Source organism: Danio rerio, chromosome 4 (assembly GCF_052040795.2).
Source record: "Danio rerio strain M-AB ecotype USA chromosome 4, GRCz13ab, whole genome shotgun sequence".
In the NCBI taxonomy this organism is placed as follows: Eukaryota; Metazoa; Chordata; class Actinopteri; order Cypriniformes; family Danionidae; genus Danio; species Danio rerio.
Genome location: NC_141024.2, coordinates 69,430,292 through 69,455,152, shown reverse-complemented (window position 1 = coordinate 69,455,152; position 24,861 = coordinate 69,430,292). Strand labels below are relative to the sequence as shown.

The following is a 24,861-nucleotide window of genomic DNA, read 5'->3' as shown; positions in this document are numbered from 1 at the left end:
ACGGTGTTTGGATTATATTTAACAATCATTCAAACTGTATTTAATTTAAAAACATGCAATCCTTTAAAAGAAAAAAAAACACACTTCATTATTTAAAACATATAAAGCTTTTTCAGATAAGTACAACACTTTTCCTTCTTCACCTGAAAAGCGATGTGATAGTTTAAATAATTAAGAAAAAAAAAGGAAAATGACAGGTAAAAACAACTCAATGATCAAATTCCGAATTTTGTCCCTGTCATTTTCCTTTTTCCATCTGATCAGCCGAGGAAAAAAAAAAAGCAGGAATCCACAAATATCCACAATTCCCTGGAAAAAAACACTGAAATAACAGGCGCTGTATGAGAGCTGCTCTTTTAAGAGAATAGGGCAATTAGTCTAATTAAAAAAGATAGTTACAGTCAAATACAATAATAATATATTTTAGCAAAAGAGAAAAAAATCTATTTTGGACAGAATTCATTTTAAAATGCAAGACATTATTTCTAAAAACAGACAGGGCTATAGAATTATTTTTAGAGTGTTTGAACATGAATGGCAGCCGCTATTTTTGATCTAACAGCAGCAAAACTACATGCTGAACGCTGTGAGCTTGCGTCAGGATAATGATGATACATGAGCCCACTTTTATTTTTTCATTTTTCAAAACAGTTTAGAACAAAATAGACATTTTTAAAGAAACATGGAAGCAAAAAAAGACACAATACAAGTGTCAAAGGTCACCGAATACAATCTTATTTACATTCGTATGTATCGTTGATAAAATGTTGCTATATAACATTTTGTTGAGGGTTACGTGTCAAAGATAATCAGGCTCCAAACATATTTAAAAGCACCACAATAAAATTAAAACAAGACTTTACTTCTCAACCATTTACCCCAGTATGCAGAAATGTTATAGGCTTGTCTCGAGGTAAATGTCAGTACTTCCATGTCATACACCTCTTTAAAAATATCATACCATTCACCTACAGATGCAGGATCTTCCTTGAGCTATTTCTTTTTAATGGCCTTTTTGCTAGTTGTTAGTAGTGTGTTAAGAAGATACACATCATTTTTGCCATTTCTGCAGAGTAAATTCCCAGGTACATAGTTTTAAAATTACATTCCAGATTCAATCCCTTTATTGTATTTATCTCTTTATTTAAATCTTGCCAATAGGTGTTTATAATATTACTGTGTCAAAATATGTGGACATGATCTGCCGAAACATTTCCACATTTTCTCCAGCATTCACCATTTTTTTAATCTCTAGTTTGAAAGTATTTTATTTCAGGTATTATAAAGAACCTGATTACATTTCTCCAAATAAATTCCCTCCATGAATCTCAATTGTGATCATCTGTGTTTCCCAAATAGTTAATCATTCCTTATTTGTTATTATATTGGCTTCCCTTTCCCATTTCTGTTTGATATACATTGTTGAGTGTTTCTTTGTTAATGTCAGACAGGAATAATTTCTTGATACTAGTTTTTTATTAACCTTCTTTTTGTAAGCATCTATAAATACCTGCACTACTGTTGTTTTTATGTCTTCTGAATCTCTTATGTTTTTATTGAAGTAGTCTCTAACTTGAAGGTAACAGAAAAAGTTTTGTTTATATAAGTTATATATATATTGGAAATTTGTTAAAAACTTTCTAATTCATTATCAGTAGTGATGAGACAGAAGGATGTTATGTCTTGCAAACTCCATTGTTTAAATCTTAGATCTAGTTTTGCTGGTTTAAATTAAATATCATGTTCAACCCATCTTAATATCTTAGCTTGTCTTAATATGTTAGGTTTAATTGTTTGTACCAAATTTTCAAAGGTGTCTTTGTCAGGGAATTCAATTTATGCAATTCTGTATGTTGGAAATTTCTATCTCCTAATAATACTTGGAGAGGTCAGTGGATTTGTAATTGTTCAAATTCTTTCCACTTTGCACAGTATTTGTCGTTGCACCAACGAACTCTGTGTCTAAGCTGCGCTGCCTTATAATAATCATTTAATTAATCTATATCCTGAATATAATCCAAATTTTTCAAGAGAATACATCACCTTGGGTAAACTAAAGTCTGGGTATGTAAGAAACAGAAACACATCATCAGCGTATAAACAAATTCTATGTTCAGTATCTTTCTTAATTTTTCTTAATCTCTGATTAGTTGTGCCAATGGTTCAATAAATAAAGAAGGACTTAATGGGCATCCTTGTCAATATCCTCTTTCTGATATAATATGTTCTGAAATATCTCTGTTCATTTTAATTCTAGCTGTAGGATCCAAATCGTTGCAGAACTAAATATAAAAAAAAATCCCAACTCATCGAATCGAATGCTTCTTCTGCGTCTAGGCTACTTAGAAGACTGCGAACCTTGTTATGAGCTATATAATCTATTACGTGAAGGGCTTGCCATATATTATCATATGTTTGTATTTGTTTTAAAAAAAACCTGTTTGATCAGTATCTATTAGGTCTGGAAAAATGTCCTCTAATTGTTTGGCTGATATAGATGCATCGAGTCTATAGTCAATAATTAGGACTGAAATAGGTCTATATGAATTACACTCTAGTGGATATTTTCCTTCTGGAATCACAGACATGATAGCTTCTCTCCAGGATCTAGGTGGGTTCGCCCTCACGTAAGGTATGACATCAACTATTCTTTAAATATTTTATACCATTTTGCAGAGAAGCCATATATGCCTGGTACTTTAGATGTTTTTATATAGTGTTGCTTATTTCTTCTATGGTTATTTTTTTGAGTTAGGGTTTTATTTTGTATTGATCCAATTGATGGTAAATCTAATGTGTGTAAAAATGCTTGTATGTTTGCAAGTTCAATATTGTCTTTTAAGGTATATAATTCCTTACTAATTCCTTCCTCCAATTTATGACATATCTTTTTAGTTTTGGGATCTTTGATTTAAAATAATACTCCTCTCTGCCTGTTTCCTTATTCTTCATGCCAGGAGCTTTTTTGCTTTTGGACCATTTTCATAAAATTTTAAAATGTGAGTTTTAATTGAACTTGCTCATCGAATATTTTATTGAGTTTAGCTTTAACTTCTTTGATCTTATTAAAAATATCTGGATCTTCTTTATTACCATATTTAGTCTCTAATTCTTTTTTCAGATTATTCATGTAATTCAGTTTTTTTTCCTCTTGATCCCCACATTATAAGTTTACCTCGCATAACAGCTTTAGCTGTGTCCCATATGATACTAGGTGACACCTCTCCATTATTATAGTTTTAAATAGTCTAATAGTTCTTTTTTTAACATATTCTACACACGTTAAATCATTCAAATGATTAGGGTTAAATTGTCTTTTTGGGTTTATTGTCCAGGTACACCGTTAAATATACTCCTGCATGGTCTGAGATGTCCCTTGTTCCTATTGTACAGTCTTTTATTTTATGTTGATCTGACTCAAACATAAAAAATAATCAATTCTAGAATGAGACATGTGGGCGGAAGAAAAGAAAGTATGTTCTTTTTTAAGAGGGTATAGGTCTCTCCATACATCTATTAAGCCTAATTCTTTCATCAGATATCTTATTTGTCTAGCTTCTTGACTAACTTGCTTATTAGAAGATGAGTCCAATTTAGACTGAAGTTGTACATTCCAGTCTCCCCTACTGATCAACGTACCTGACGCCTCCTTGGCTATAACACTTACTATTTTTTTTTGAGAAATGCTTTGTCTTTTTCAGGAGGTCTATTTAAATTAACTAATGTAACTTTGTTTTGGTTGATAGTTCCTTTAATGAGGTTATATCGTCCTTCTTTATCAGTAATCTTGGAAATTAATTGTAAGCTGATTTTGTTTGAGATTAATGTCATTACTCCTCGTTTACGACCATTATTATGTGAGGAAAAGAAAACCTTAAATCCTTTTTTTTCTAATTTCTTATGTTCTGTATTAGAAAGATGCGTCTCTTGCCAGATTATCTGTTGCTTTTCTCTTCATTTTAGCCACGAGTTTCCTTCTTTTAATCGAATTTACTAACCCATTAATATTTAAAGTAATGACTCTATATTCCTGTTTTTGCATATACTATAAACAGATGTTATTGCGAAGATCACAGTGACCGGAACATAAAAAACACAAACATGAACATCTTGAACCACATAAACAACATAACGAAAAAGGTTTCCAAACCTTAAAGTCTTAAATAACTTCTTAATGTGAGGGGAAAGCTTTCCTTCTCTAAAGGGCCCCTTGTTGCTGTGCCTATTGCACAAAAAATGTTAACAAATATATTCAGCGCCTATATCTGGCAATATTATATTCTTGTGTTTCTGGTTAGGTTTTCAAGTTAAATATTTCTAATTATAGCAAGGGATTTTAAGTGTATAAATTGGAATCCCTTTATTTCTTCCTACCAGTATGTTACTCAATGACTTGAGTCTTGGTGTGCTTTAATCGTTCATCTTGTGTCGTTGGTCAGTTGGGTTAAATACCATTCCTCCTTTAAATGTTCATCATCGGTGAATCAGTCAAGAAGTTTTACCAGTCTCTCAGAGTTCTTTGTCAGGATCTGTCAGGTTTTACCCTTCTTTCAAACAGAGCTAGTGTTGTCCCTTTAAAATTAAGTAGTTTTTCCCGGATCTTCGCTTGATGTTTTTCCTTACTTTTCTTCAATGGTCTTTGTTTCACTTTCCAAGAGATTCCTATAATAGTTTCTTCTTCGCTGTTTATCAGTCCTTTTTCTTTCAGATCTCTTGATGCCTCCGTCATCGAATTGTACATGACCGGACCGTTTTTGAGAAAGATTCTAAGTTTTGTCGGCTGTGGTGTTTGGAACTTAATCCCCTTTTCTTTCAGAATTTTTCATATCGGAGCAAAAGCCGTCTTTTCTGTTGGATCTCAGGTGGGTAGTCTTGGTCAAAGAAAATCCTTTTTTTGTTTCAGTGTATTACTTTTTTCTCTTTGCAAAGTGGAGGACAAGGTCCTTTGTTTTGTTTTCCAGGAAGAATACACCACTGATCAAGGGGGTGCGTCAGCGGGTGGTTTTGGTCCAAGTGCCCGTAGACACCGTTGAATTTTAAGGTCCAATTCATCAAGTGACAGCTCCGTTTTGATAATCGTTTCCACCAAGTCTTGGCTATTATTCACTTTGTTTCCTTTGGGGATTCCAAAAATCTGAATATTATTTCTACGGGAGTGTGTTTCTAGATCGTCCAGGTTACGTACGTAACCCACGTTTCCTAAATAGGGAATGGAGACGTGTGTCTGTATAAACTTTGGGAGTGCTTTAGATGACCAATCATTTCTGAAGGTATTAAAACGGGCCAATGAAATGCTAATTGAATTGGCGGAGCTTAGCTCCACAGCTGAAACTGATGAGCCAATTAGTCTATCACGCTCCTGATGTGTAGTTTGCCAAGCCAAAGCGTGAGCGCACTGACATCACCAAGAGCGCAACCTTCCAACCTCCCCTTTTGCGATTGATCCACGTAAAGGCGCAAATAGCGAACGGGTCAAAGCAGTGAGTGTGTTGAGCCTGCCTCCTCCGAAGGCAGCGCAAACAGGTTCACCACCTGATCTCTAAATGGGGTGGTCGGGCCGGGGTCTTATGACAACGTGAGAGTAACCGGGCCCGAATTCAAGGCACGATTCGCTAACCGAAAATGCCTCCAGATCTCCAAATCTTTTGAATGACGCCAATGCGATCACCAGAGCTGTTTTTAATGACAGAATTTTAAGAGATACTGACTCGAGCAGCTCGAACGGATCTCTCTGCAGACCCGCTAGGACTAGAGAAGGCAGAGAGGGCATGAGAGGGGGGCGGGACGGATTTAACCGCCGTCCGCCTCTGAGGAATCGGATGTTAGATCATGCTTCCAGAGCGTGTTGCCATCTTCCGCGTTATGATTAGCGGAGATCGCAGCCACGTGGAGGGTGACAGCCTGTGCTCTATCTTATCCTGAAGGAAGGATAACACAATGCTAATCTGGCAAGTTCGAGGGTCTTCTCGGCGAGAAGCGCACCACTCAGAGAATAGACTCCACTTCAGGGCGTAGGCATGCCTCGTAGAGGGTGCTCTAGCCTGAGTGATGGTGTTAAGTACCGAGGGCAGTAAGTCACCTAAGTCTTTCTCGCTCTGTCTATGGACCACACGTGGAGGTTCCAGAGATCTGGGCATGGAAGCCAGATGTTGCCCCGTCCCTAAGAGAGCCTAGGAGGGGTCGCCGCGAGGAGTGTGAGCTCCGAAACCCAGGTCCGGTTGGGCCAGAGGGGCGCAACAATCAAGACCTGCTTTTCATCCTCCCTGACTTTGCACAAAGTTTGTGCGATTAGGTTTACTGGAGAAAAGGCATATTTGCGAATGCCCGATGGCCAGCTGTAAGCCAATGCATCCGTGCCGAGGGGGGCCTCGGTCAGGGAATAAAACGGCTGGCTTTGTGGTCTCTCGGTGGAGGCAAACAGATTGAACTGGGCTTCCCCAAAGCATGCCCATATCAGCTGGACCGAATCGGGGTGGAGTCTCCACTCTCCCCGGGACACTAGCTGCCATGAGAGCGCATTGGCGGTTGACCTGAAACACCAACTGGTCGAGGTGCCGAAGCACTTTGTCTCTGTACATAATCAGCTGATCGCGAGACGAGGCTAGAAAGAGCCTATTGTCACGATAGCAGAGTATGCGGAAGCTCGCAAGGCACAGTGGTGCCAGGGCACCCTCCGCGAGCTTGGTGAAAACCCACGAAGACAGAGAGCCCGAAGGGGAGGACTTTGTATTGCTATGGTCGTCCTTTGAACATGAACCGGAGAAAGGGGCAGTGGCGTGGAAGAATGGAGGCGAGAAAATATGTGTCCTTCAGGGCTAACATGTCCAATTCCAGATCAGTAAACATACTGACAACCCTGAAGGGTGACAGGAGGTCCGGATCTTCCTCGGAGCATGTCAACCCACCCTCCGATGCAGCGATGGACGTCATGCCCCCAGTGACATCTAATGAAAGCACGCCCAGCTCGGAGGATGGACCAGCACTCACACTCGAATCAGAAACAGAGCGCACTGGAGAGGAGCGAGGGGTCCGCGGGCCCGAAGGTGACGGATTAGCCTCCACTGTAACCCTCAGGCCTGCCCAAGTGCTAAAGGCTAGGCAAGAGCAGCAGGGGTGACTTTCCCTAATAAAAAATTAGTGCAACAGTCAAGCCTTCGCTATGCGGGCAAGAACTGTCCGCGAGCACTGCATCAACATGTTGGACCACCAAGCATGTGACCAATACTCGTGCCTGTCATCCGGGGCGAGGAAACCACCGCATCCAGAAACGCACGGTTGAAACGACATCTTTAAAAAGACGTGCTGTACGACCGTGTGCTCTCATAGGGAATAATGCTCTTTCAGTAAACTGCTCTTTCAGATCACCAGAGAAACGCCAAGGGGACGGGAAACCCAGCTTGACCACCGCTAACACGTCTTCTCCCACACTGGTGAAGGTAAGGCTTTCTTCAAGTTGGAAGTCAGCTCAGCAGAAGGGTTCTTCAGTCTCAGATCGGGTCTGAAGGAACAATTCGGATGAGCTAACTCGCACAGCTGACTGATATAGCCCTAATTGGCTCATCAGTTGCAGCTGTGGAGCTAAGCTCTGCCAATTCAATTGGCATTTCATTGGGCCGTTTTAAAATCTTTAGAAATGATTGGTCGTCTAAAGCACTCCTAAAGTCTGTTTATACAGACACTCATAAAAGTTTCGCTATGAAGGGGAACTCACAGTTTCTCTTTTAAATTTTCTTGAATTTGGATGGATCGAGCATTTCTTTCATCTCAGCAATGTTCTCCAATTCTCCAACTCGCTGCTCCGCTTTGTTGACCTTTTCTGCTATTGCGTTTAGGTCTGTGAAAAGGCCATCCAGTTTTTAACTGACTTCTTGTTTAAAGTTATTGAGTTCCATTTTCACATCTTTTGCAAGATAATCTTGGAAGGCCGTTAAGTCAGATTTAATATCCATTTAGAAAACTTTGATGTCTGAATGTATTGCTGCAATGCAAGCTGACAGGCTATCAGCTACCCCGTCCGTCTCGGAATTTTCATCTGTTGATTTCTCATTTTTTTCCAAGTTTCAATGGTTATTTTGTCCAAGCCTTTTAGTTTTTGTCCCCCTCCGTGTTATTTAAATATGGTTTAGGTTATCATATATGATGTAAAAAGGAGGATTAATACCAGTGTGTATGGGAACGCTCTTTCTATGCTGCTTCATGTGTTGACGCCATACTGGAAACCATCCCATGTGTTTCTTAAGCTGCCCCCAAAGAGTGAAACTCTGTACACACTGATCATGTCTACGGTTTCTCTCCAGTGTGAATCCTCTCATGTGTTTTCAGGGTTCATGAGTGAGTAAACCTCTTACTGCACTGTGAACACTGGTTTTGATATGGTTTTGCTCTAGTGTGAATCCTCTGGTGCCGTTTTAATTCTGCAGCTGTAATAAAAGTTTTCTCACACTCCAAGCACATCTACTCTCTCACACCAGTGTGGATCTTCATGTGTTTATTAAGGTTTGATGATTTGCTGAAACTCGTCCCACACTGAGTGCAAGTGAATGGTCTCTCTCCAGTGTGGATCATCATGTGTTGATTAAGGTGTGATGATTGGCTGAAACTCTTCCCACACTGAGTGCAAGTGAATGGTTTCTCTCCAGTGTGGATCCTCATGTGTAGATTAAGGGTAGATGAGTGGCTGAAACTCTTCCCACACAGAGTGCATGTGAATGGTCTCACTCCTGTGTGGATCCTCATGTGTTTATTAAGGTATGATGATTGGCTGAAACTCTTCCCACACTGAGTGCATGCGAATGGTCTCTCTCCAGTGTGAATCCTCATGTGTTTATTAAGGTGTGATGAGTGGTTGAAACTCTTCCCACACTGAGTGCATATGAATGGTTTCTCTCCAGTGTGGTTCATCGTGTGAATTCTAAGTTTGCGTTTGCTTGTCAAACTCTTCCCACACTGAGTGCATGTGAATGGTTTCTTTCCAGTGTGGATCGTCATGTGTTGGTTAAGTTGTAAGGATTTGCTGAAACTCTTTCCACACTGCGTGCATGTGAATGGTTTCTCTCCAGTGTGGATCATCATGTGTTCATTAAGGGATGATGAGTGTCTGAAACTCTTCCCACACTGAGTGCATGTGAATGGTTTCTCTCCAGTGTGGATCCTCATGTGTCGATTAAGGTGTGATGAGTGGCTGAAACTCTTCCCACACTGAGTGCATGTGAATGGTTTCTCTCCAGTGTGGATCCTCATGTGAATCTTAAGTTTGCTTTTACTTGCCAAACTCTTTCCACACTGAGTGCAGGTAAAACAACTCTTGTCTCTCACTTTTAAAATGCCATCAGTCTCTAAATGATTTCTGTCCTCAATTTTGAGATGATGTTCCTCCTCTTTGATCTTCTCATAGTCTTTAATTAGGTCTGAAATAAAAAAGTTAGGTTTTTAGTAAATCATTAAAACTCTCATCAAAAGCTGAAGTGAAAAGGCAGTAAAAACATTGGCTACACAAACCTTCATTTTGATGCACAGTAAATGTAAAAACATAGCAGATCATATTTAGATTGATCTTGTCATATCAAACTCCTGGGGTCCATTACACACATACACATTTAAGCGGATTCTTATTTGATTGATCCCAGATCATTTTTGAGACATCAATTTGAAAGCTGTAAAGGAATAGTTTTTTATTTGTATATATGCATAATCACAACAAAACAACAACTTTTTACAAAACTTGTAAAGCAGATGGGGAATGCTTTTTCATTCTGTGCCTGACTGGTAAACCTGTTAGAATGAACAGCTGAATCTCTGAATATTTGCCTCACATACATGAGACATATCTGCATAAAGCCTTAAATCCGCACCTTTAAACGACAAATGTCCTTTGGTTTAGTAATTTGCAAGTAACGATTGCAATGCAGAATTCTAACACCTAATGGTTTTAGATTAACAAACAAATGTAAATATTAGCCAAAGATAACACAATTAAACACATTGTGCAGTTTTTAAATGAAAAGTTTTTATTCTTAAAACGATAACAAAATACTGAACTACATAGCCTTGTGTGAAAATATTTTTCCCCATTAAAACATAATATCACACCAACTTCAAGTTCTCTAGCCACACCCAGACCTGATTACTACCAAACATGTTCACAATCAAGAAATCACCAAAATAGACCTGTCTGACAAAGAAATACAGGGTGAGTAACAAAATAATATGTACACAAACAATCGATAATATACTGACAAACATGAAGGAAAATTATGTGGTATAAAGAGGAAAAAAAGGGAAACGAGAGCTCCTGTGACTGCAAATAAAAGCAGATGACAAGAGAAAATCTGTAACCCTGAACAGAAGGAAAGACCAAAAGCTTGAGGTACGGTGACAGTACCCCCTCCCTCAAGAACACCCCCTGGCGTTCCCTTAAACTGACTATGGATCTTTTTTTTTTTTTTGCTCCTTCCTGAGCGTTTTATTTTAATCACAACTAATTTTCCCTTAAATGAGCACAGTACCTAAAGTAGTCGAATGCTTCATTATAGATCTGTGCATTCTTACATTAACACCTCTATTATCAAACAAAACACAATGAGAGATTCATTTGCTGCTCTTCACTAAATAACTGTAGTAACTTTAATCAATATGCAAATACAATCAAAAGTGAAGTAGATTTTATAGCTTTATTTAATTTCTGTATAGGCCATTGATTTTAATAGGCTAAACCTTTTATTGTCAATATTTTCTAATGTTTGCTCTGTATTCTATCATTTGAAGCTATTTGTTGGGAAGATTGTTTATTGTCATTGCTGTGAAGATTATAAGTTATTGTGTGATTAATGGATAATGAAATGAGAGTGACGGTTTAACTAATTGCACATTGTGATTGGCTGGAATAAAGGGGTGGAGTCGGAGAATTGTGTCACACACTGAGGAAGGCTTTGTGCCGAAACGTCTGTTTGTCTGTTATCACCCGTAAAATGTAAGAAAAAGTAAAAAGTAAAAACAGTACGAAGCAATTGAGTGCGAATCATTACCTTCTTTTGAAGCTATTTGTTGTCCCATATTTTTTACATCCCAACATTGACAGATTAGTAATGGCTTAAAGTCAGCTAATGTTATGGAAGGGCATACCCACATCATTCCTTCCTCAAGCTAATGTGTAAATATTAGATCTATTCAGCAATAATGTTAATTGCATTGGCATATTTATCTGATGTTTTCCCAGCTTGAAGTAGTCGATCAAAAAGCTATTTAGTTTCTTATGACTATACACTAGCAGTGGAATTTACTGCAATGTGACGGGGCGCCACCTGAAATCTTGCTTAGGGTGCCATATTGGTTAGGGCTGGGCCTGATGTGAGTGCACCCTCAACCAGTCTGGGAGGCAGAAAAGCAGATGTAATGGGCTGCAGGGGGGAGAGAAGAATGGGTTTGATCTTAGACCTCTAAAAAAAACGGATGAATGTTTTTAAACTTAGAGCTTAATTTCAGTTGGACTGAGCACTTTGATAATGGGAAATGGCCCAATGATTTTGGGTCCCAATTTACGTGGGGGAAGTCTGAGAGGAATGTCTTTGGAAGACAACCAGACTTTCTGACCACACATGTATAGAGGGGGCAGATGCTACATTCCTATTGCCAGTCCTTTTCTGGTGATCCTCCATGTCAAAAGGCATCTCTGAATGAACGAATGCATGAGGAAACAATAACATCTGGTTGTTGGGAAGAGAATACGCTTATTTCACAATGCCACCATTTTAAAGAACGAAAGCTAGGCTGCGGTGGGAAAAAAACATGGAAGTATAGGTATAAGTATCAGCACTGTAAACATTGCAACAACATGCTTTGGACTGCAAACCTCCAGCTGTTGCTGCAATTTGTAAACCTCACTTTAATATAATTCAGTTCAGTTTAATTTAAACAAAAGCAGATTAGGCATCAAACTTAATTACAATCTCTTTAACAGTTATACGCTTAAGTGTCTTAATAGGATTTAGTTCATGGCACCAGGTAAACTCTGTGGGGACCATTCCTTGCTTCAGTCTATGTAACTGAGTGAGCGATAAAACACCCTCAACACCCTCGTGTTGTCTGTAATAGTGTTGTCCTGGTACTGAAGTTTTAAAATCGTCCATTTCCCGCTAGCATGTAGGTGCCACTGAGAGTGTTCTTAAACAGCGCTGATCTGCCATAGTGTTCACTGGTGGCCACCAGAAATGATTGTGATTTAAGATATACAGCCAGGTACAAAATGTTCCTGTGTGGCTCCAGGCGATACTTCCGGGTTTCACCGGCCCTCCAGGACCGAGTTTGGACATGCCTGCTCTAGGGGAACGAGACAGGGCTGCCCTCTATCCCCTGTGCTCTTTGACATTGCCATCAAACCTCTTACAACCATATTAATGAACTCCGATGGCTTGCAAGGAATTTTTAGGGGACAAGAACATAAGCTCCTGCTATATGCGGATGATCATCTTCTTTTTCTGTTAAATCCAGATACATGTATTCCAAAAGCTCTTACAATAATTTCAGAATTTGGAAATGTTTCTGGATACAAAGTCATTCTAGCAAAGAGTCTCCTTTCCCCTATCAATGATAGAGCACAGCTAATGTCCTTCCAATCCTTTCCATTTTCAGTAAGTCCTGATAAATTTGTATATTTGGGTGTGAGTGTGACACGCAAATATTAGGATTTGTTTAATAATAATTTTAAAACGACATTAGACAAATCCAAATGAGACATGACGTGGTGGTCAATCCTTTATTTTTGGCTGGGAAGATCAACTCTATTAAAATGACAATACTACCAAGATTTCTGTTTCTATTTCAGACCGTGCCTGTTTTTATTCCCAAGTAATTTTTAATTTAAATAATTGTATTTCTACTCGTATAAGAAAGGAATTCTTAAAAAGAAAAAAGGAAGAGGGTGGATTGGCAATGCCAATTTTTATACTATTATCGGGCGCCCAATTTACACAAACTGATATTCTGGTTTTCCAACATCTGTAATGATGAGGCCCCACTTTGGTTACTGATGGAACAGCACACGTCTAATCCACTGTCTTTATGTTCACTATTTTGTGCTCCAATTCCAGTGAGTAAACAATATTCTATAAATTATCCAGTTATTAATGGATCACTCAAAATATGGTCACAATTCAGACTTCACTTTAATAATAAACAAGCATTGCATTCTGCTCCCATTTAGTTAAAGGGTCACGAAACACCAAAACACATTTTTTGAGATGTTGACAGTCGTATATGTGTCCCACATTGCTAAAAACACTATTAGGACACCTATATTTCACTAAAAAGTGTAAATTGGTTGTTTTGGGGTTATTTCAAGCAAATTCGTACTTCCGGTTTGAAACGAATTTTTGAAGCTGCGTCACGGTCATGACATAATAGCCTGTATTCCAGCGTGCAGACTGTGCCAGAGTGTGTCTTATTACGTCTTACAGTGTGATGCATTAATGCATGAATAAGGCTTGGTTCAAACCAATCAGCGCGCTCTATTGTGCAACTTCATTAATATTCATTAGTGTCACTGTGTGTACGCCACAGAGACGCCACGTTGTGTTGGCAAAACAAGCGTGAAGTGTTGCTTTTATAGTTTGCTGCAGTTAAGTTTCGTTTTCATTTTCTCTCTGTGAGAGCTCAGCTGGATCACGTGTGGATTAACAGTGTACGCGACGCTCGACAACAATAACTTACGTGTCTAAGGAGGATTATTGTTTACCTGAGAGCTGTTCTCATCTGCAAACGCTGAGATCCGGATTCGCTTGTAACGTTAGTCTCCTCTTCATAAAGACGCGGCTCTAGTTGCTGGTGATTGTCCTGTCTCTACAGATTTGGTAAGTGAGCGACCAGCGCTCTTTGTTTATTCAGTTTGTTCGTATCGAATAAAGTTAACTATTGCACTGAGTGCAAACTTGTTAGCACCGCATTTTGTGACCGGAATAACACACGCGGCTTTCTGACGCTACCTGCCGTGTGCATCTAAGTTTCTGGGAAATGCTGAGTTTTTTTCTCTCATTCGCCGTGCGGTATCAAACGTTGCATGAAAAATACACGCTTAGAGCAGTTCCTCGAATCAAATATCGCGTTTGTCGCGAGGGACATGAATGAATTCCCTGAATGAAAGAGCCAAACTGCAGTTAAAGTCCAACATTTAATAATTTGGCAAATAATTCGACTACAGATGTCCATGTAGGTTAAACACCATCACTTTCTCATGTGTGTGTATTTTGCCTGAAACTCGCGCGTGCCCAAATAGACACTCCCACACCATCCCACTTTAGTTCCTCCAACACTCCCCCCTAAACAGAGCTGGACACGCTCACTTTTCTGACTTTTTCCAAAGTAAAGGTGTGAAAACACCCTGCTGAAACGAGGGGGTTTCATGGCCCTTTAAATCCGTTATTCCCTCCTTCTTGTATAGATTCAGCATTCCAATTATGGTCTAGGAAGGGAGTTAACTGTGTTAAGGACCTGTTTAAAGATGGCATATTTATCTCATTTCAACAGTTAAGAACAGACATTGAGATTCCCCAGTCTAATTTTTAGGTACCTTCAGGTCAGTAGTTTCATTAAAAAACACTTCTCTCTGTCACTGAACCAACCAGAAGCATGCTGGGTAGATGAATTGGTAAATATGGAGCCATATCAAAGGGGTATTATGTCTATGTTATATGAAGTGATCCAAAGAACTGCCTCCCCTTCCCTAAATTGTATAAAGCAAAAAATGGGAAGATGAACTGGGACTAGAAATATCAGATACAGCATGTCAATATGCCATAGAACTGGTACACTCATCTTCTGTATGTATTAGACATGGTCTTCTTCAGTTTAAGGTGCTTCATAGGCTTCATATCTAGGAGCAAGCTGGCAAAAATGTATCCAGGGTGAACGATTTGGATTTATACCTTCCAATCCATCTCAGAATAAATCAACGTTTATCCTTTCCTCATCATCTTGTTTCTCATTATTTTTATTAAATATAATTATTTGAATGAGTATTTAACTTTGAAATGATTTTAACTAAGGAATAAGTTAAACACTGCTTAATATAAGAATGTTCAGTGCATTTGCCTGTCTCTTTATAACTATTTTCAGAAGCCACCAAACTAGGTCAGAGGTCACGGAGACCTTGATTTGAACTGAGGCTGGAAGCAACTGTTTCTATTGTTATTTCTATGAGTTAATACTATCTAAAATGTCTAAGAGTGATTTTGCTATTTTTATGGGTAATTATTTTAAAGTGATTCCACTTTTTATGTAGATAAGACACTGTATGTAGTGAGGATGTTGTAGCAGTCTTGAACGAGTTTGATAACAGCTAAACGTACAAGAAACAATCCTTGAGTTTCCACCCTAGATGGTCTCAGATTGTGTCCCTGGTTTAGCATTTCACAGGTCTGGAGTCAGCTGTAAAACAGTCAAGAGGATGTCTGACGTTTATGCTTAACATACGGTTCAGAATTGTACGCACAAACCCCATGTGGAAATGTTCCTAGTTTATCTGTGTTTTAACCAATCAGATTAGAAAACCTATATGTATGACGGAGTTACTGACGTTATTTGAGAGTATAATTGTTATTGATTGGTGATTGTAAGCAGAGCGGCCTAGGAACTCATTGTGAGTGTTGAAGCTGGCTTCTTCTGATGAAACTGCAATCTATCTTCAGTAAACTTGATTTATTAATTTAAATCTTTAACTCCGGCTCTTCTTCATCTGACAGACTGCTCATTCTTTGGGTCAAACTGTGTACCATCCCTACAAGGGTCGGATTCATCTTTCCCCAGATGTGGTTTGGAGCCAGCAGATCTGATGTTCTGGGGATGCCCTAGATTACATACATTTTGGACCAATATTTTAGGATCCTTTTCATCTATATGTAATAAAGATATGGATCCTAATCCTTTGACCTCCTATTTTTGGTACAGTGCCAGAAGAAATGCACCTGTCAGCTAATCACATTGCCTTTTCTTCTTTATTGACCAGACCCTTGATTCTTCTCTGGTGGAAAAAAAACAAACCTGCCATCCCACAGACATTAGATATTAGAAGTGTTATCACATCTTAAACTCGAGCACCTTGAGTACACCATACGAGGCTCTTCAAAAAAAGGTTATGAGGTTTGGCAGCCTTTCCTATCCTACATTGAACGCTCAGGGGTTATTATATCCTAAGTGAGAGTTTATCCCTAATTTCCTATTTTGTTTTATCTATTTTTATTAAATTTTTTCTCTTTCTCCGTTTTTCTTTATGGGGTGTGAGTATGTCTGTAACTATGAACCATGTTAATTTGTTGTTCAATTCGTATGTTGTGGAAAAATTGAAGACTTTTGAAAAAATCTATAAAAATATTTGAATAATAAGAACGTAAGCAGAACTAAGTAGATTTTAGAATGAGTAATGATCCCATTAATCTAGTGACAGTACATGTTTCTGTCGAAGGTCTGTGAATTTAAGCTAATTATTCATTAATGAAAGACAAGCCATTGTCATACGTGACTTTGTTGTTTGTGTGACTGAAATGTAGGCAATAGCTGTTTCCATCCAAAAATGTGAATTAAATTTATTTGCACAACTGGAATAAATTGCATAAAAAATATGCAAATAAATCAGTGTTTCCAGGCGACGAGTTGGCGCAGTAGGTAGTGCTGCCGACAAACAGCAAGAAGGTTGCTTGTTCGAGCCTCAGCTGGGTCAGTTGGCAATTCTGTGTGGAGTTTGCATGTTCTCCCCATGCTTGCGTGGGTTTCCTCCGGGTGCTCCGGTTTCCCCCACAAGACCAAAGACATGCTGTGTAGGTGAATTAGGTAAGCTAAATAGTCCATAGTGTATGTGTGTGGATGTTTCCCAGTGATGGGCTGCGGCTGGAAGGGCATCCGCTGCATAAAACGTGCTGGATAAGTTGGCGGTTCATTCCGCTGTGGCGACCCCAAATTAATAAAGGGACTAAGCTGAAAAGAAAATGAATGTATGAATCAGCGTTTCCAGCTTCCTGATTAACTGGTGCCAACTATCAAGAGTAAAAACAGAATTTACTGCGGTAGGAGAAGCTACATGGATCTTTTCTTTATTTAATAAATGACTTCCTGCAGATTTCAGTTGCTACCCATATTAAACACACCAGAACCAATTAATTAGGACCTGAACATCACTTGATAATTACAGGTAGGTGTGTTTGATATAAGTTGCAACTGAAATCTGCAGGAAGGTGGCTCTCCAGGAACAGGGTTGGCCACCCCTGTCTTATAACAAATCGCTTTTAATGCTCAAACTGGAATTATCACAGTAAATGACTCTCTCAAATTTGACAAACCTGCCATTTTGAAACAGAAAACCCAGAGTTTCTCTAATTTAAGGGATTAAAATACTTTTCACTTAACCTCCTGTTTTGAAACAGGGCCCTGATCACATGCGATATTGTTTTAGAACTTCAGTTGCCTATTGGAGAAATGACCAGGAATAATAAACAGCAGAAAACGGTCACACTATTTGCTCTACAAACAAGTGTGTTCATGACTATGCATACAAAGAAAACTAATTAAATTAGAAAATATGACTTTGCAACATCAAGCAGCATTAGACATGTGCCAGTATAAGATTCTGATGGTATGAAAACCTTGAATAAAAATATCACGGTTTCACAGTACTGTGATTACTGCTCTAAAATATATTCTTTTAAATGTCTGGGTAAAAAAAAAAAATTGTTCCCCTTTGAACATAATATTTTATCATATGAGAAACTTTTAAAATATTTTGGAGCTGTAAACATGTCAGGCTGAATAATTCTAAAGAATCATTGACTTCTGCTGTCTTCATTAGTTTCAAAAACACAGATTTCTAAAACGAAATTTTTAGATAGAAAAGGCATCTTTGGATATCTTTTCTGCTGGAGATACTGTTGCCCTCAAAACATAAAACTAAATGCAAAAACAAAAACCTTGCATATACATAGGAATGGTACAGCAGAAAATATTGGTGTTTTTTCAAACCTCAACCTTTTTCAAACCACGGTATACCTTGTAAACTGTTATCGTCCAATGCCTAAGCAGCTGTTTTTGAGGATCTAAATACTTATTTTTTAAAAAGCAAAAAGATTTCAATGGCGGCACCTGCTGGTACATGAAGAAATTGGTCAATACTGACGAACTTTACTCTCAAATGTTTGCATATCATCAGCATGCTCAGGGCCGGAGTGGGACTCCTTTTCAGCCCTGGAGTTTCAAGCCTCAGACCGGCCCACCTCAGTTCAAGACTGACTATATTAAAATAAGGTAATTGCCAAATCAGTTTCTAATTACACTATCGCATCTTTTTTTTTTTTGAGAAAACGTCTGCTTTAGAACTTCACATGTTCTAAACCCTAACAGTATTATATGTCTTAACAATAAAAATTTAAAAATATATATTTCTCAGACGAGGATCAAACCTGGGTCGGAGGCGTCGTAACCTAATGTGCTAACCACTGGACCACAACGACTATACACTGAAAGGTGACTCATCTGAGTTATATCATCATTAACCTGCAGGCTGCGTCTGGCCCACGAGGCTGCGAGAAAATAGATAAAAAGAGCAGAGCTGCGGTAAAATAATGAATAAGAAGACTGTGGTCAAGTAAATAAATTAATTAATTTAAAAAGTATGACTGCTGATGTAACAGGTATGAAAATTATAATTCGCTTTAAGTATAGAATTACACAAAATATGTATTTTATCTAATGTGTTAGTAAGTGTACCTGAGGTGTTTGTTAGTGTGTGTCTTTTCCTTTAAATTTCTAAGGGAGCTCACGCTGTTTAATTTCCTGTTTTGCGCCCGCCTCTTCCCTTTCTGCACTGACTATGCATGGGAGAGGTGGGTGTCTGCTAAGCTCCAATGAATCTTTAATCATCTTTACTTTATAAATAACTTTTAAAGCTAGTTTTCATGTTTAAATAATATTTATACCTTTATTTTTCACATATATTTCATTATTTTTGTGTTATCACTTAAATTGAGGTTTTGATTAACTTTAGCCTAACTGAAGCATGTGAATGCTAAAATGCATTGCACTTTACTTTTAACAGAAAAGCTGTAAGGGCGAAGACACACTGTAAAAGCTGTGCTTTTTGATTTATTCTCAGGTATGTTTTGTCACTTTGTTAATATTGTTTGGAGTTTTGTTCTATCTTTCTCTTCATCTCTTCCCCTTTCTGCACTGACTACGCATGGGAGAGAAAAGCTGTATGGGCGAAGACACACTGTAAAAGCTGTGCTTTTTGATTTATTCTCAGTGAGTAAAGAGCTGTCACAACTGCAGATCTCCAACTGGTTATTCCTTAATAAAACAAAGAAAACACAACGCAGAACCGGTTGCACTGAGAGCAACAGATTCTGGAGATAGGGACACCGGCCCTCACGGCCAAGAAACGGACCGGCCCACAGGGAATTCTCCCGGTTCTCTCGATCAGCCAATCCGGGCCTGAGCATGCTGTTATCAATTTCTTAAGCAGCAAAAGTAATTTTTATACTAGTTTGTTGGCCAGTTGTAGTCAGTGCAATGCTAAACGTTATTGTTCCATTATAATTTGTTGGTTTTGCCTCATGTCGTCCCACAACAACATCATATAGTTTAGAATACTGTACAATGTTTTATAACAATTCATTATTTTAGTTTCCATTTTATTTAGCATATTTCAAATCAAGGTCATCCACGTTTTCTGACATACTTTAAATCAGGGTTTCTACAGGTGTCATCAAGTTAAATTTAAGACTTTTAAAGACATTTTTAAGACCATTATGAATGAAATTTTAGACTAAGGAATTTTTCAAATGCCCCAGATGAAAAAGATTTTTATTTGTTTTATATTAAAAAAATATTATAATATAAAATATTTAATAATACAATAATACATCAATAATAATAAAATATTTTAGATATTTCTTAGCAAAAGATCTTAAATAGTGTGTGAAAACAAGAGAGCTCAAATATAAACCTTCTTTAAAATGAAAAACAAATAAACAAAAGTTTTAAAAACTATAATAAACTAAATCCATGCACAACAATCTGTCCAGGTCAATGTCCTTAGCAGTACTTACCATTATGATAAATAGAGTTAAAATGTCCTTTTTTTAATTAAAAAGTTGAAAGTTTTATTGAGATGGATTGTTGGGAATTGTGAGGGTTTTGGCCAGATTGGGTAACAAAACATGAACAAAGGAAAATAAAGACTTGTTTAAAAAGATTTAAGACCTACAACACAACATTTCAGTAAATTTAAGACTTTTTAAGGCCTGAATTTTTGATTTTGGAATTTAAGACTCCGCGGAAACCCTGTTTAAACACAATAGCCCTGGTTATTACTTATAATAATGTAATTATAACTCAGATAACATCTGTGAGAACTAGTAACAACTACAAAAACATAACATGGTTTAAACTCATAAAGAAGTTGAGAAAAAAGGGAATTGTGATCATTGTGACATTTGCAAATGGAAAGTACTGAGCCAACACCATCAAAGTAATAGCAAATATCTTCTATGAGAATACTGTAGGTCAAACATCGTCAGCTCAGTTAAACCTTTTTTTAATATATTGTTTTTATTTATTTTAGCACCAGTGCTCAAGGATGCTTTACAAACAGAAAGAGAACAAGAAAAGCAATAATCTTGAGAGGGTAGTGAAAATAGGAGACTAATAATACATAAAAGAATGACAAAAGACATGAGAACAAGTGACGAAAGAAACTCATTCCTGTCTTTCAATAAGTGCTTATGTGCATTTAGGAGAACTAGGCAGCACACTCAGGGCTGCAAGATGGATTTAATTTAGTATTCTTATTATTAAAATATATCTGAATGAGGATCAAGTGACTGAGTTGGTGTTTGAGAATAAAAACCAACCTGCTTGTTCATGCAGATCTTCCTGTTTGACTGTGAATGTTTCTTCAATCTTCACATCTTCACTCTCCTCTTTAATAAACGCCATCTTTATAACAGTGTGGAGATCAGTCGCTTCAGCAGCAGTTTTTCTCTGTGTTTGAACACTTTATCCTGTTTAAAATGAACAAAACTATTAAAATGTTGTTTAAAATAAATAAAACAATGAACAGAAACAAAATAACTTCTCTTCAACACTTGCTTCAACCGTTTCTTTATATGAGAGTCATTAACAAAAAGAAATCAGGTAAGTCCGAGCAAGAAACAATAGCCACAAATGAGCTGTTTAAAACTAGTACTCCATAGCTTATATATAGTGATGTACACTTAGAATGGAATGACATTATGCTATTTTATAAACTAAATCTTCAATAAACACTTATTACACACATTTATGTTGCTTTTTTCAAACAATAGCCCTCATTACTGTAAAATAGTACTTCGTTGTATAAAGGGTAAAATAATATTTTCAACAGCAGGTACATAATTTAGCATCAGATGAAAATCCTGAAACTTTAATCAATCGCTTTATATTTATGTGAATGTTTTAAAACAAACCTTTCTCCAGCTGAATGCTGCGCAGGAGCGGCGCAGCCTTATGACGTCACACACCACGCCAAAATAAAAGTCTTTTCTTTCGTTTAGTTTTTTTTTGCCACTCACTGTTGCAGTCATGACTTATTGATACATTTCTACCTCGTTTTCTACTTTACACTTGCTCTCTCTCTCTCTCTCTCTCTCTCACACGGACACACACACGCACACACACACACACACACACACACAGATGTTCAGTATTTGAAGTTGATCAAAACCTTTAATCTAAACATTTTTAAGACAAATTTTGAAAAACGTTTTTAGGGTCATTATCACTATAAAGTGTCTTTGAGATATCAAAATAAAAAAATAAAGTTTAAGATTTTTATTTTAACCACAAAATTGTTGTATTATTTAGACATTTGACTGTAAGAAATAAATGTTAGTCACTTTTTACAAATAATCTACAAGCAGAAAAACAGTAAACAAACCTCAAATTGTGTCAACCCTGTCAAGGACAAATTTAAAGTAGTATATCTTCATTGCAGTGTGATTATTAAATGTGTATTTTCAGAAAGGTCATGTGTCCCTTTACCAATCCAACTTTTTAGATTATAAAGAAAATCTATTTGTAATAATGAAATAATAGACAATTGATTTCCCAGTAAAATATACAATTGTTGCACATTATTTTCAAAATAAAACACAAGATCTAAAATATTTTATCAAACTTTCCAACAATATTAAGTGGCCCTTATTGATTAATTCAGAAATCACAATATGTTTTGCTGAGGTTATAAATAATTTGCTCATTTTCATAAAATTTGAACATGACTGTAAAACAAGATGACAGGCTGGACATTGGCATGACGGTGGACAAAGGCTTTATTTAGTGAACTAAATATGGAGGAACATTTGAAAAACAACAGGTACAACAACAAATATTAAAGGGTTCATGTAAAAGGATTGTAAACGTTTTCAAGAATTCAACTTCTGTTTTCACCAATACTGCAAACCACTGAGCCACTCTTCTGTTATCAATTAGCTTTTATCAATATGCAAATTAATGGGAAAATAAACAATTATTGTCCTTCAAATGAAACTAAAGTTGCTAATGAATGTTAATCTTTGTATTGTACACTGTATTTGAGGAGTGAAGGGAATGTTGGAGACAACTCAAGTTAAACACTTTACAGAATAAGGTAAATAATTAGATCAGATGTTCACATAAATGTAGAAATAATTAAGACTGTATTTTTATTTCAAAGTCAATGAGCTTCATTATATGGACTTTAAAAGAATATCCTATATAAATACTGAGACAGATATTGCCAAAAGGTTTGTCTTGTCCACTCATGTATCGCATCTACTTGTGCAGTATGTATGTGTGTGTGTGTGTGTGTGTAAGTGTTATAACATAAAAACATTCACTAATTAACAATAAAATATTAAATAAATAAAGTGTCAATAATAATGCATTATGTCCACCCTGTCAAGGAGGGATTTGTGACAGGGTGGACAATGCCAGAAGACATTTTTGGCTAAAGAGAGCATTTATTCAACACAGGTTGTTCCTGCCGCTGGTAAAGTGTTTACTAGTGATGGTGAAATGAAGCTTTCTGAACCAGTGAAGCGCTCGACTCAATTGTATCGGAAAAAGGTCCGTTACTCAAAGCTTTCTAAATCAGAGCTCGATGAGGACCTCTTCTGGTGAAAGTGTGGGAAAGCACTGTGCTGCAATAATGTCAAATGTTCACAACTGACCAACTCATTTCATTTTTTTGTCGACTTAGTCCCTTTATTAATCCGGGGTCGCCACAGCAGAATGAACCACCAACTTATCCAGCAAGCTTTTTTATGCAGCATATGCTCTTCCAGCCACAACCCATCTCTGGGAAGCATTCACACACTATGGACAATTTAGCCTACCAATTCACCTGTACTGCATGTCTTTGGACTGTGGAGAAAACCAGAGCACCCAGAGCAAACCCACGCAAACGCAGGGAGAACATGCAAACTCCACACAGAAACACCAACTGAGCCGAGGTTCGAACCAGCAACCCAGCAACCTATTGCTGTGAGGCAACAGCAATAACTACTGCGCCACTGCCTTGCCCAACTCATTCATGTAGTAATACAACAACAGTAATATAAACTGATTACTCAATTACTGTAGGTTTTACACATAAGGTATGTTACATTACACCACCGATGACCATAGTAAAATCCAAGGTATTCAAAACTATTTACATTTATTATATTTAAACTAGTCCTTCACCCACCCACTCGTTCCAAGCAGGGATCAAACTAGTGATTCCTGCATGGGAGTCAAATGATCTAGGTGGAGGCTTTGTAAGCGATGCTTTTGGGCTGCACTCGCCAGCTGGCCTCCATTAAACACTATACTATGACATGCAGGGGTTTTCTTTAAAGATAGTTGTAAAAATATACACTAATACACTTTAGTGTGATTAAAAACCTTTTTACTATAAATTACTATTGTATTTTAATTTAATTACTGATCTGTGTGACAGGTGCAGTGCTGTGAAACAGTAGAAATGTATGTAATCAACGCCTAATCTCTCGCTGTACACTTTACTAACCCATGAGGGTGTTTAAACCTTTGAATCAAAATGTGAAGCAGTCACGTGGGTGTAGGCGAAAATGAAGCTTCGTACGTCACTGATCATGTGATGATGGCAGAATGAATCAAGCTCCGGTACACTGCTTCACTGCGAGATGTATCTTTTTTTTTTTAAACATGCTTTGAAGCCTCGACACACAACATCACACCGCTAGTGTTTCCTTATTTAAGCTCTTTGTACACAGCTTATAAGCTACATTTTAATCTCTGAATTTTTTAAAATAATAATTACTATTTCACTCTGACAGGGTGGACATGTTAAGCTTGACAACATTCAGTTTCAAACACAACATGAGGAAAAAAAGCAAACACAAGTGTAGATAGTTACTGTGTGCACAGCAGATGTTTTCACCTCCTCTGAAGAAAAGCAAATCGGGCACGGGCATGCCAATGAGCACATCAAAGGGGTCTTAAAGGGGCATTTACCACATCATGACAGGGTGGACAGCAATTTCAAGGACTCGTGCAAAATTATTAATATAATATTATAAAAAAATAATATAAAAGTTATTAAATTGATTTGTTAAACAACCTGTTAAAGATAATGAGAATATTTCCAAATCTTTTTAATTTGATCTAATTTACCAACATTTTAGACTTTTAGTTGTCTGAGCAGTGTGTGGACATGGCAAAATCACATCCATTCAATGAAAGAATGACGCAAAAATTTACAAAAACATATTTCAAAACACTGATAATTCTACCTGCATGTGCGTAAAGGTTTAACAATTATATCAAAACATCAGAGATTCTTTATTG

At 37.4% G+C, this 24,861-nt stretch overlaps 1 protein-coding gene and 1 long non-coding RNA gene across 2 annotated transcripts; both read right to left on the bottom strand.

Moving 5' to 3' along the window:
- Positions 1-9: 9 nt before the first annotated feature.
- On the bottom strand, positions 10-21,534 carry LOC100151503 (uncharacterized). Its single transcript, XM_087250372.2, has 3 exons — positions 21,480-21,534; positions 20,886-21,035; positions 10-9,407 (listed from the first exon to the last, which is right to left on the bottom strand). The coding sequence occupies exons 2-3, from the start codon at positions 20,968-20,970 to the stop codon at positions 8,455-8,457; spliced, it is 1,038 nt and encodes a 345-aa protein (XP_087106498.1). The 5' UTR covers positions 20,971-21,035; positions 21,480-21,534; the 3' UTR covers positions 10-8,454.
- On the bottom strand, positions 10,432-20,111 carry LOC148682378 (uncharacterized). The gene is made up of 2 exons (XR_015942998.1): positions 17,201-20,111; positions 10,432-15,660 (listed from the first exon to the last, which is right to left on the bottom strand). It is a non-coding gene; the product is annotated as an uncharacterized LOC148682378 (long non-coding RNA).
- Positions 21,535-24,861: the final 3,327 nt, after the last annotated feature.